The sequence below is a fragment of the Netta rufina genome (assembly GCF_964035555.1).
Source record: "Netta rufina genome assembly, chromosome: 5".
In the NCBI taxonomy this organism is placed as follows: domain Eukaryota; kingdom Metazoa; phylum Chordata; class Aves; order Anseriformes; family Anatidae; genus Netta; species Netta rufina.
This window is the reverse complement of record NC_140128.1, coordinates 28,467,505-28,480,507: the sequence shown is the minus strand read 5'-3', so window position 1 is coordinate 28,480,507 and position 13,003 is coordinate 28,467,505. Positions and strand designations below refer to the sequence as shown.

Here is a 13,003-nt window from a genome sequence, read left to right as displayed (position 1 = left end):
AAAGCAAATCATTGCTCTGTAGCCCTCTGTTTCACTGTTGCAAGTGAAATCATATCTATCCCTCTTCATGAGAAAGAGCCCCCTACCCAGCTCTGCCTTTGATCCTGTTGCTGTTCGTCCATGCTGCCTTTGGTGGGCTTTTGATCTGCCTCAGCGGGGCTGTTCTTAGGGAGCTGCTTTAGGTCCTGCTGCTATGGCCGTTCAAAGCAGGCAGGCAGACAGGGACTGCGATGTGCGACCAGGCTATGAGACGACTATTCATCATGCTGATCCAGGCCCCAGATCATTTCTGAGCAACTCCTGAACAGTCTTGGCCCATGCCACAGCTGACCCCTACGAGCTAACTTCTAATTCAGAACAAGAGGCTTGCCCAATTTCATCTGAAATGGCTTGTTTTGGCTTCTGTGTAAGCTGAACTTTCTCCGTCATTGTGGTTTGGTTTCCTAGTTTAGTTAGAAGCTTCTGGAGTGTCTCCCAGCTCTGTCTAGCTATGCCTGAATTTACAATAAATAATGCTCCACTGGTAGCTAATGTTGTTGCCTTGTTAGTCCTCTTCCCCCATTTGTGTTTTGAAACGGTACTAGGAGGGCTGCCTTCATCCCCGCCACACGTGGCCCCACTACCCCCTCCCCAGCAAGCTTTTCTTACCCTGCTGGCCACTTACTTCTCATGGATTCCCCCCCTCCCATCAGCTCTGACCCACTTTTAATCCATGACAGGACATTTCATCCCATGGCTGCCAAGTGTATTTCACTCTTGGAAGAGCCTTTATCAAAAACCCCTTTGAAAGCCTGTGTTTACAACGGTCCCTACTTCTTTCTGACCAGCTTTTTCAGAAACCCAAAGAAGTCAACTGACTAGAGGGGCATGATTTAGACTCACAAAAAATGCGTTCATTTATTATCACCGTATCCTTCCCACTTACTTTGGATGCTGCTTTTGCTCAGCAGTTCTGTTTTTCCCGTTCCTGTTTTGCTCCCCCACAGGGCAGAGTTCAGACGTGGGGCAGTTTCTGGGACGTGCCTTTGCTCCTGCTGCAGCCCCCACTGCTGTCTCCCATCCCAGCACACGCCAGCTTGGAGCCAGACGCTTTGCACAACCTCCTGTCCATGCATTGCTCCTTCCTCTGCGGTCTCTGTTTGCCCAGAAGCCCTGTGTTATACTCAGTCCAGCCTTTCTAAAAAATGCAGCCGCTCCCTGGTGGGGGGCAGGAGTGCGGGCGCCAGGACTCTTCCCTTCCCACAGTGGGGAGCAGCAGCCGGGCTGGTGATGGAGATAAGGGATGCTGGACCCATGGCTGTGCCAACATGCTTTGTGTCTTTGGGAAAAAAATCATGTAGTTCGTAGGGCCAGGCAGAGCAAAACCCAATCACCAGAATGGGTGGCTATGGGGCGAACACAGGTGTCAGAAGTGGAGGGGTCAGTGTCCCCGGGATGAAGGTGGGCTGATCGGGGCAGTGCAATTGCCTGAGCTAAAAGCCACGCACTGCACATATGGATTGGGGTCTAGAGGTAGTTTGGCTTCCCAACCTACCTGCGAAATGCTACAAAGGGCTCTGAGAGGCTCCCGAAAGCACTGTGGGAGCACCAGAGGCTGCGCAGGAGGTTTCTTGCACCATCTGCAGGAGACCGCAACGGGAATTTCACCGCTGGCTTCCGGAGGAGCAGAGCTGGGCAAGCACATGATACCTCCAAAATCCAAGTTCAAATGTATAAATTTACCATATCTAACACCTCCCTGAAATCCAAACAGACTCGATTACATTCTCTCTCATTCTCTTAATGAATCAGTAATTATATTGAAGAACACTATTATTTGTTTGGCATGACCTATATAAACCCGACCTGCGGAGTGCATAGTTGGTGCAGTGCCAGTGCTCTGTGCCCTGTGTATTACTACCTTATAAACATAACCATTGTTTGAATTTCAGATCAAAACAAACCGAGCCACGTTGCTTGTCAGTTATTAGATATCTTTTTCCCAAATGCTCACCCAGACCGTATTACAATAACAATAATTATTATTACATACTTCCTTATTATATGTTTGTGCAGAGGTAGCACATTTGCCTTTTTCCCACACATTAGTAGCTTCTCCTGACTCTTATGATTCACTCCTGCTTATTTCTCAACGTCCATGAGCACTCTTTGCACTCCCAGCTGCATTTCGTCAAGACCTGCAGATTTACACAGAGATTCCCCATCCCGCATTGCACCAGTCCACAAAGGTTGCAACCGGTGCTGGGGCTTTGGTCTGTGAAGGAATATACAAACACGTAGCAAGACATGGACCCTGCCCCCAAGAGCTTTATAAATATTTAACTTGGTCTGATAACGTGATAGGGGCTGATAATGTGATTTGGACACACTAAGACCCAGCCCTGCTTGGTATGGACATGGAGCCTCTGAGGGAAATTTGATGGGGGGTTTCAGACAGTGCACAGCAATGGTGCCCGCTTCCCTGAGCCACTGCTGCGGCCAGGCTGTGGGGTGGGATCCGCCTTCCTGAACTTGGGGCGTCCCAAAATTAGCTGTCAAGTTCTGAGCAAGTTGCCCATCTGCCTTTACAGTCACAGAAGAGAAGTGGGCACTCAGCTCCAGAGTGAGTCAGCCCTTCTCAAGATAAATGCTGAAGATAGTCGAGGTGAATCACACACTAGAGGTGCCTATTTGTCTCCATTGACTATGCAAGAAGCCTGTCCGACTAATTAGGTTTAGACACCTAACTTTTAGGTACCTAAACTCAGGAGAGAGGAAACCCAGCCTCATGGAGGTTCTTTGTTCCAGGCGGGACAAAGGAGACAACGGGAGGCTCCCTGGAAATGCCCTCCCAGATGTGGGTCTGACCAAAGCCCTGTGGACGAATCTGCAGCGCCTGGCCTCTTCTGCATCTTCGTGCAGCTCCTGGGGGCACGGCCGGGTGCTCCAGCAGTACCCAGCTGGCAGAGATGAAAGCACGTTCCCCGCTGTGGTCTGGATGAGGCAACGGTCTTGTGGGAAAAGATGTAATAGTGGAACCGAAGGCGGTATCGTAATGTGTTCACAGAAGTCAGGAGGAGCAAAAATGAGAAAAAAAGAAAAGGAGGCTTAACCCTTGATTCCTGCCTGGTGCTAAAAGTATGTTTTGATGGGATGGGATGGGATAGGATAGGCAGGGAAGTAAGCTGCCTCACTGATGCAAATATCTCACTGAGCTGTGAAATGTGTGGAGTACAACCACTGTGTTTGAAAACAAGGCTGTGACAAGTTCCACCGTGAAGGGGCGAAGTGGAATTTTTCAGAGGTTTATAGCCAGGCCTATTGGAGGTGAACTGCTGCCAGCACAGCAAGCAGCACGTTTTGACACCAGCACTGCATGGCTGACAAAGGTGAGATCTCGAAGAGGTTTTGACCTTCTCCTTAAAATAAATAAATAAATAATAATGTGAAAGCATTTAGTCCTAGCACATTCTTTCAGGGGAGACAAAATCATGGAAACATTCCACCAGTTGATGTCTGCTGAATAAATCAGCAGCCAGCTCCAGCTGGAAACTGGCATGGGCGACCAGGAGTGGCTGTGCTGCTGCATTATCGCGCTGGTGCGTACAGGCTTGCAAGCGTGGAAGCAGGATTTGAAAACAATCCCCAAGTTGTGCTGTTTGCTGCAATCTATGCCTTCCCATTTCCAGGATCGCTTCTGCTTCATGCACTAACCACCCTATTGATACAAAGGGCAATTGCCGGTTCAACTTGCAGCAGGTGTGGGCTGCTTTTTTTCCCCCAGACACTGCCAACAGCCTCTCTCAAGCTTCCGGCACTCCCCTTGATCTGAACGCCAAAGTGCTGGGAGAGAGCCGGTGTCTCTGCCCTGGCAGGCCGGGCCTGCAGACGAGGCGGGGCCGCAGTGCGCTGCGGGACGCTGTGCGCCACCACCAGCCCCACGGCCGGGACTCGGGGGGCAGTGGGACGGGGGCTGACCCCAGCACCTTCACCGGCCACCACCGCTTTTCTCCCACCCCTCAAAACTGCCCTCTTCCGCACCTGTCTGCGCCCCAGCCCCATGGAGCTTGGCACCAGCCTGGCTGCAGCTGCGGGGCCCCGAGGTGGTCGTGGCAGGCAGCAAAATACCAGCATGGGCTTGCCGTGCATTAACCGCATTAGTATTTCCACTGGAAATTACAGCTCGGATCCATTAAGTTCAGCCAATTTCCTTACCCTGCGTCTGCTGAGAGGACACCTCTGCTTTTTCCCCTGCAGTACCTTGTCAGTGACACCAGCGCTAAACTTGTGACCCTTCCTCAAGAGGCCTCAAGCTACCTCCACCTCCCATCTTTTCCTCCCTTCACACCCAAACAGTAGCCCAGTATCTGAGCCACTGTGGAAGAGAAAGCCCTCCTGACGAACAACCAAATCAGATCCAAACCCCACTACTAATTAGCAAAGAAGTCCTGTAATTGAGCTCATCCTGGACGGTCCTTAAGTCATTCACACGTGTAAAGTCGGGAGGATTAAGGGCTCATAATATTTGCCTGGTGCTGTTGCTACCAATTCCAGCAAAAATAATGGAGCTAGCTTCTTGGGTTTCACGCCACCACAAAACACACACATGCACACACTCCCTCTTTTACGGATGTTTACAAACGCGAGCAGCCAGGAATCTCGCTTGGGTTGCTTCCCACCACCCTAGCACACTTGCCTGTATCTCTGCGCGTCTGCTGTCCCACCAGGGAGCTGGTTGTGTCCCCTCTGCTTGGCAGCAGGAGGAGGCCACGCTGCCCCAGGTGCCGGCAGCCCTGGCAGAGGGTGTCCCTACACCCTGTGGTTTCCAGCTCCGGCCATTCACACCTCCCAGTGGCAACCCGGAGATGTTCCACAGGCGGAGCACAAGGCTAAAATAAAAGGAAGGATTAAAAAGTTAGGGGCAGGCAACAAAGGGCAGGCACAGAATAGCCACGCTGACATCCGCCTACTCCACCTTAAGGGCCACAGCGTCTGGAAGGTGCCTGGAGTTGACACAGCCTGCGGGCAGCAGAAGAAAGGCACTGCTGCACCTCCACCTCCAGAGGCACGGCCAACAAAAATAGCACCTGACCCACAAGATACGAACAGCCACTGCACAAGGCTTCGGCTCCTCTTGCACCCCCAGCAGAAATAAGGGTGGGAGGATTGTCCTGCCCCTAGCTGCCCTGCACTGGAGGAAGACACGTCTGCGGTATAAGATACGTCCACATACCCTCAGCCCCCACAGCAGAGGGGAAACCCCTCACCCCTACAAAACTCCCTTTCTGTGCGATGGAAGCACTTCCCTTTCCTAGCTTGAGACCTTGGAAAGAGGCCAAGGTGGGAACAAACCAAACCAAGCCTTGTTTTCAACCATTCTGACTTTTCTGTACTTGTGCTGTTATTCAGTAACCCCTGCTCGGCTCAGATCCCCAAAATTCCTACTGGTGCGTGGCTCCAGGTGAAGGCATGTGGAGGCATCTCAAGGCAGCGATATTCTCCTGTAGCTACGGCAGATGTACCATCACCAGATGGACCTGTGGCAAAGCTGGCGCTTGCGTTCAGTTTATATGTGGTGCCCCACGTAACCTCTTATTACCCGGAGGGGGAGTTCAGCTAAGTGAAGAGCACAGCCACCCCGTGGGACTCTTCTCCAGCTTCTCGCAGAGGCCAGAACGGGAAGCTGAGCCCAGTGGCCCAGGCACGAGACAGCGCTGACCTCTACTTCCCAGCGTGGAGCTCCTCCTGCCCGGCCTGGACACCTCCACACTGTGCCGTGAGAGCCACGCGTGCGAGGCCCACCTCCAGCCAGCACAGTGTACGCAGCTCCACCTGCACGGTGGGAGCGTTGGCCGCTCCCGTGAGGCCTCCCGCTGATGTCCGCAGGCCCACAAAAAGCAGGAGATGACAGGAAAAGGTCTGGCTGGCTGCAGCAGCCCCGTGAACTGCTGGGAGGTAAAGTGGCTCGGTGTGTGGGAACAAGGGTTTGGGTCAGCCCCTGCCAGCTCCTCAGGGGCTCCTGCAAGGCTCCTCACAAAACCCACACTCCAGAGGAGTCCATTAGCGTTTGATGGAGTACAGAGCGCAAGGACAGGCCAGGACTATGTAAAAATAACTGTACTGGGTCAGATCAAGAGTCTGTTTTAGCCTTCCTCTTACTGCCAAAATCAGTCAATACTCAGGGGAAAGTGCAGGGGGATGACAGAGCAGTACTTCACTGGGCATTGTCCAGCGACACACAGTTCAGGTCTGCCTTTGGCTTTAGTAAACCTCCAGGGACTTTTCCTCCATAAATTTGTCAAATTGCTTTTTTGACCCCGTTTATACTTTTGACCTCCACAGCATCATGTGCCAATGAGCCCACAGCTTCGTGCACGCGCGATTTGAAGAAGTACTTCTTTAAACCTCCCGGCTTGTTGTTTCATTTGCAGTCCCCTAGTCTGTTCCCCATTTTCGGGCCATTCTGGCGTATGCCAGCTCCAATTTTGGAAAGCAGTTTATAACTGCTCGGCTGGATGCGTGCATAGACCAGGACCCTTATCTGTGTCTATTCTGAGGCAAGTTTAGCATCTGCCTGCACCAGAACTGGGGAGCAAGAATGCTACAGATGCTGCTCCTGTGTTGAAGAGGGACTTGGGACCGGCTCAGAAGCGCTGGACATTTATTGCCATTCCCTGGGCCCAGCGGTAGTGCCCCAGCTGGAACATGCCCCACACAGGGTGGCTAATGAGCATGGCATGCATTCATTCACTTTTTCAGTAACCTCCTTTAATAATTTACTTTCATTTATTCATTTACCTATCTTTATTCATTTCCATCTATCAAAGTTCTTGCAGGGCTCTGGCAGAAGGTGCAAGGCTCTGATTTTTCATTCCTCCAGTCGGTGTGAATTCATGCCCACACAAATTCCCACTTTGGCCTGGAGGGCTCTGACTTTTAGCCACGAGGTGGGGCGAGCAGCTAAATTCCTGCTCTGAGCATGTGCGCGCTGAATGCAAAGCAGACCACCACGGAGTCAGGTTTTGACAAGCTAAATCACTGGAAAAAATTCCTTCTCGGCTTCGGCGTTTGCTGCTCGATGCGTGGAAATGCGCGACCTCAAACCCCAAGTTTCCAAAACATACGCACGCATGGGGCGAGCGAATATGCACATTTCAGCACAAGAGGGAGCAGGGAGGAAGCCGAGAAAAAGAAAAAAACAAAAACGGCTCAGAGCAACTCAGTAGTGAAATAGTTATCTCGGCCGGCTTTCTCGGTAACTCTTGGAAAGTCCCCGAAATGACGTTTCTAACCTAACAATTAAAATGGGTTTAATTATAGAGAGGCTCGGAGCCCTGGGAACAAGCACCATCTACAGAATCAGTAAACAACTGCAGAAAATAATAGACTGGTCTCTCCCCTGGTTACTCCTCGCTTCTGGCCAAGGCGAAAGAAAAGAAACTAGAAAGAGAAGGAAATTCGAGGAACCTGATTGCTGCTCTCCCTAAGTAAATAATAAAAAAAAAAAAAAAAAAAAAAAAAGGAAAGAAAGAAAGAAAGGACTCTGGCATAGCCGGAGCCCGTGGGCGTTCCTCTCCTTGGTTGTTTTGGCCGTTCTCGAAGAGCGAAGGAGGGGAAAAAGCTCAGCCGCCAGTTCAAAGTCCGGCTCCCGAGACTCTAAAGCAAACAGCGGAGGAAGCGGATGAGTTGCTTCAAGTCCTCAAGGCGCTGGCCGCTGGGTCCCTGCGGGGGCCGGGAGGGACCCGCGGCAGGGGGACCCCGGCAAGGGGCCCCTCGCCCCCCCAGCCCCTCGGCCGCCTTGGAGGGCAGCCGCCGTGGCGCTGAGGCACCCTGCTATCAGGAAGCCTTGAGACGTTTGGCTTTTTTTACACCGAAACTACCCCCGTCCTCCTCCCCCCCCTCACCCCCCCGCCATATCAATATCGGTATGAATCACACTGTGCCGACTGAAATCTGGAACAGATTACTTGCTCAGAGACACATTCTTTTTTTTTTTTTTTTTTTTTTTTTTTTTTTTCAGTTTTACAACTCCAAGAGGGGACTGGCAGGAGAGAGCATATAGGGAGAAGAGAGGCAGAACACACCAAGCACCCTTTTAAAACCGCCTTTTAGCAACTTTGGGAAGGCGGCTGCGAGCTCGTTCCCCGCGCAGCGCCCGGCGCGGGCGGCTCGGGCCGGCACAAAGCGAGCCCCGGGGCTGCCGGGGGCCCCCTGCTGCAGGGGCGGGCGCCGCGGGACTTGCGCGGCTTTTGCGCGGGGCCGCGCGTTGCACTTGCACGCGCACACACGCACACACACACACGCGGGCACGCGCATACACGCGCGCAGCAGCAGCGCACAGCCGCGTCCGGGGCGGGGAGGGGAGCGCTGCCCGCAGGGGCTGTTCTGGAAGGGACGCGCTCTTTTTTTTTTTTTTTTCCTTTTCTTTTTTTTTTTTTTTTTCCCCTCCCTTCCCCCCCCCAGCTTCTTCCCCACCCCCCTCCTCCCCCGAGAAGTTTTTTTTTTTCTGGGCCTGCCCGCCCGGGTGATTCAGACGCGGTGTCAATCACCCTGCCCTCCTCCTCCTCCTCCCCTTCCTCCCGCCGCCGGCTCCTCCTCCCGGGGTAAGTCGGAAAACTTTATAAGTTGAGCTTTTTGCCCGAGCCCGCTGGAAGCGGCGAGCGGGCGCGGCGGGCTGGTGGCGGCAGCGGAGGCAGCGCTAGCAGCAGCGGGGGGAGGCAGCGCTGGAGGCTGCGAGCTGGAGGCTGCGCCTTACCCACACCGCGACTCCTTCCACTTGCCTGCCGCCGCCCCTGCCGCTTCCCCCCTCGCTCGCCGAAGATGTCCACAGCCCTGGTGTCGCCCACCATCTTCGACCTGAGCGAAGTTTTATGCAAGGTAAACGCGCCGGCTGGCCGCGCTCCGGGTTGGCGCCTGCAGGGGCTCTCTGCGCTGCTTTTTTTTTTTTTTTTGCTTTACTTTTTATCCTTTTTTTTTTTTTTTTTTGCGTTTTCCTCTTTACTTTCTCCGGCCGCGAGCAGCTTCCCCGGCCGGGCGGGGCGCCCCGCTGGGCTCAGCCCGGGCCCCTCTCCCTGCTCCCCGCTTCGGGGCCGGGCAGGGCAGGGCCGGGGCCGGGCGGAGGCCGAGCTGCTGCCGCCGCCCGCTGCAGCGTGCCCGGGCGGGGAGCAGCGAGCAGGGCTGGGAGCAGCCCGAGCTCTCGGCGCCTTCCCCCCGGGGGGCTCCTCCCGCAGCAGCCGCCCCCCCGGTGGTCGTAGGGGCGGCTCGGGGCTTGCTTTGCTCTTAGCAGGCGGGCGGGACGTGCAGGGGGGCTGTGCCGTGCTGTGCTGTGCTGTACCGTGCCGTGCCGCCGAGGCTGAGCCCTCCGAGGGCTCCCGGCGTCGCCTCCCGTCCGCGGAGAGTTGCGTGGAGGCGGTGGCAGTGACCGGTGCTTGCTTTCTGCCCGCAGAGCAACAAGATGCTGAATTACAGCCCCTCGGGTGTCAGCGGGTGCCTGCTGGACAGGAAGGCGGTGGGCACCCCGGCCGGCGGGGGTTTCCCTAGGAGGCACTCTGTCACCCTGCCCAACTCCAAGTTCCACCAGAACCAGCTCCTCAGCAGCCTGAAAGGGGAGCCCGCGCCCATGCTGGGCCCCCGGGAAAGCCGCTTTCGGGACCGCTCCTTCTCCGAGGGCGGCGAGCGCCTGCTGCAGCAGAAGCAGCCCGGGGGCCAGGTCAACTCCAGCCGCTACAAGACGGAGCTGTGCCGCCCCTTCGAGGAGAACGGCGCCTGCAAGTACGGCGACAAGTGCCAGTTCGCCCACGGCATCCACGAGCTGCGCAGCCTCACCCGCCACCCCAAGTACAAGACCGAGCTCTGCCGCACCTTCCACACCATCGGCTTCTGCCCCTACGGGCCGCGCTGCCACTTCATCCACAACGCCGAGGAGCGCCGTGCCGTGGCGGGCGGCCGGGAGCCCGCCGTCACTGACAGACCCCGCCTTCAGCACAGCTTCAGCTTCGCCGGCTTCCCCAGCACTGCTGCCAGCGGGCTGCTGGACAGCCCCACTTCCATCACCCCGCCGCCCATGCTGAGCGCCGACGACCTGCTGGGCTCCCCCACCCTGCCTGACTGCGCCAGCAACCCCTTCACCTTCTCCAGCCAGGAGCTGGTCAGTCTCTTCGCCCCCAGCATGGGGGTGCAGGTGCCCAGCGGGAGCTCCCCCACCACGTTCTTGTTCAGGCCCATGTCCGAGTCCCCCAACTTGTTTGACTCGCCGCCCAGTCCTCAGGACTCCCTCTCTGACCAGGAGGGCTATCTGAGCAGCTCCAGCAGCAGCCACAGCGGCTCAGATTCCCCTATCCTGGACACCTCAAGACGTCTTCCCATCTTCAGCAGACTCTCCATCTCCGACGACTAATCTGGGGTTTCCTCTTGCTCCCCCCCACCTCTATTATGATGTTAAGCTGAACTCCCCCGGCCCCGTAGTCGGAGCTGGATGTTAACGTGTCCACCTGCCTGTCGTAGACCCACTGGCTTAAACCTTAAGTGCCAAATTTACGATGAAAAGCAATAACGTTTACAAAAATTAGTGCCTTTTAATGCTTTCACTGTGACTGTATTACCTCTCCAGCTGCAGAGGGCACCAGCAGCTCTGTGCACTTCCAGATGTGCAGGAAATGTCCGGATCCAGCTCCCTCCACTGGCTGCATACTGCATCGCCCTCTCCCAGTCCCTTCCCGACTGGCCAGCTCCCGCTAGGCTGCAGGCACGTGGGCAGGCGTTAACATCCAGCGCGCTCTCCCCCCTTACAGACTCATCTTGCCTGGATCCACTCAGGTCTGCAGGAAGACAAGCTGAGAACGGACAAAGATTGTAACACGAGTGGGACTTCGACTGGGAGGAAAACGAGCAAACGAAAAAAAAAAACAAAATGAAAAAAAAAAGAGATGGGACTATGAGAGACTCGATTTTGGTGCTAAAAGTTTCCCCGTGTATTCATGTGACATCTTAAAAACAAATAAAGAAATAGAGGGGGTGGGGCTGACGGAAGTCATTCCACACACACAAGTTTGTGTAAACAAAGTTCCAGTAGACATAGCTTTAATGGTTTTTGCTCTAGAGTACTTTAGACCTATCTTAGAGCACTCACGCCAAGCTTTTTATTATTTTTTTTTCTGGGTTTTTAATTTTGTATAACTTCAGAAATTGGAGAGCAAATTTTGCTTGTCACTGCACAACAATATAAAAAAGCTTATTTAACTTATCAAAACGTATTTATTGCCGAAACCTATGCTTTTTTGTTAATTTTGTTCATATTTATCGGGATGATGAATCCATAGAATATATTCTTTTATGTTTAAATTATGATCTTCCATATTAATCTTAAGATTGTGAAGTGTCTTTTTTCCTTTTTTTTTCCCCACAGTTTAATATATTATACTACAATGACATTTTTTTGTAACTTTACACTTTTTTGGTTATTTTATTTTAAAAAATGAAAAATTAATTTAAAAAAAATGCAAAAACTGTGTTTGGATTATTTATTTTAGAATTCCCTTCCTCCCCCCCTTTTTTTTTGTGTTGGACTGCAAATTGAGTTCATGTGCTTCTTTGCCTTTCCTCTTCTCTTCCCCTCCCCTGGGTCTTGCCTATGTGGGCTTTAGAATGTACATACCTGAGCTCTGTTGCGAGACAGCGTGGGAGGAAGACCTTTTTCTTCCTCTTTCTGTATAGTTTCTTCAAGGAGAAAAGCCTTGGGCTCAAAGTGCCTATCTGAAGACATTCCAAATACAGTTTGTCTTTGCGTTTTCTGTATTCCAAGTTTGGAGTTTTCCTTGCCGAGGTGAACGGGACTGGCACAAAGAGAATAATGAATGTAATTTTTTTCCCCTGTTACTGTTCACTACATTGCTTTTTCTTCCTCTTTGTGTGAGTTTATTTAAAAGAGAATCTCTTTTGTAACGACTGTTTGCAGTTTAAATCAATAAACCCCAAGTTTTTTCAAGAAACTGACAAGTGAAGCTGGTTTTACTTGCAAAAATCGAGGCGCTGGTTTTAGAGAACCACTCAAATGCAGCTACTTCTCTCCTTTTCACCCCTGCAATGCCCACCACGTGCTCAGGCACCCTTTGCACCTCACTGATGGAGTTGGTTGGCCCCATCAAGCACATGGGTGTGCAGATCAATGTCAGCGAGCACCTGGTGTAGCTTGTCCCATGGCCTCTAACCCTCTCTGTCTCTTAGGGAATCCTACCCCCATCCTGAGTTGCTCAGTCAGTTCCTGCAAACTTCTTTTTGGTTGGTGTAGCTCAAACTTTGGACTGGCTTTTGTTCCTGCTGTGAGGAGCAGCCCCTTTCCCCTGGAGGACAGCCTGCGCTGTCCTGTGAGAGGTTCTAGGGCGATGCTGAACTGTGAATTTACCAAACATCAGGCCCAGCTTGTTAGTGGTGTTGGGCCTTTGTGGCAGAGTGGCTGTCTGGCATTTTGCAAGGGAGAAGGATGTGGGCCCCCAGCAAAGTCTCAGTGCGTGTACAAGTGATCCTGCTATGGCACTCAGGGCCCTATAGCTGTTGAAACATCGGTCACCAATCCCAGAAACATCCCAGAAAACAATCCCTGAAACCTGTGTTTTTATTTAGGGACACTTTGCCAGTGCTGCTCACGGTGCACTTCTTGTTTTTTTCACCTTTGAGCTTTCCTCTGGAGAAAGCTTGGTGCTCTTCATCTGAAGCTGTTCCAGCTCTCTTCCAAATCAGGGGTGGAATATTGCTGCCGAACCACGGCTTGCTCAGTTGTCTTGACATGCCTCAACGTTAAGGAGAGACGTTTCCTAATTCAAGTTGGAAAAGTTCCTGCAAAACAAAAGCTGCAGGATACCTCAAGGCTTACACCGACATACCTTCCCTGCTGCTGGCTTTGTGCAACACTCTTTCTTGTGTGGTCTGGCAATAAAGGCGAGTTAGGTGGAGGAAAGATGGTGGAAGAAGAGTGTGGCTGGTAGGAGCTGGTTCCCATGAGCAGTACAAAAGCTGCACGGGGAGTTTT

General features: G+C 53.0%; 1 protein-coding gene across 1 annotated transcript; it reads left to right on the top strand.

Moving 5' to 3' along the window:
• Positions 1-8,582: 8,582 nt before the first annotated feature.
• ZFP36L1 (ZFP36 ring finger protein like 1) lies at positions 8,583-11,967 on the top strand. Its single transcript, XM_084287889.1, has 2 exons — positions 8,583-8,856; positions 9,425-11,967. The coding sequence occupies exons 1-2, from the start codon at positions 8,800-8,802 to the stop codon at positions 10,373-10,375; spliced, it is 1,008 nt and encodes a 335-aa protein (XP_084144015.1). The 5' UTR covers positions 8,583-8,799; the 3' UTR covers positions 10,376-11,967.
• The last annotated feature ends 1,036 nt before the right edge of the window (positions 11,968-13,003 follow it).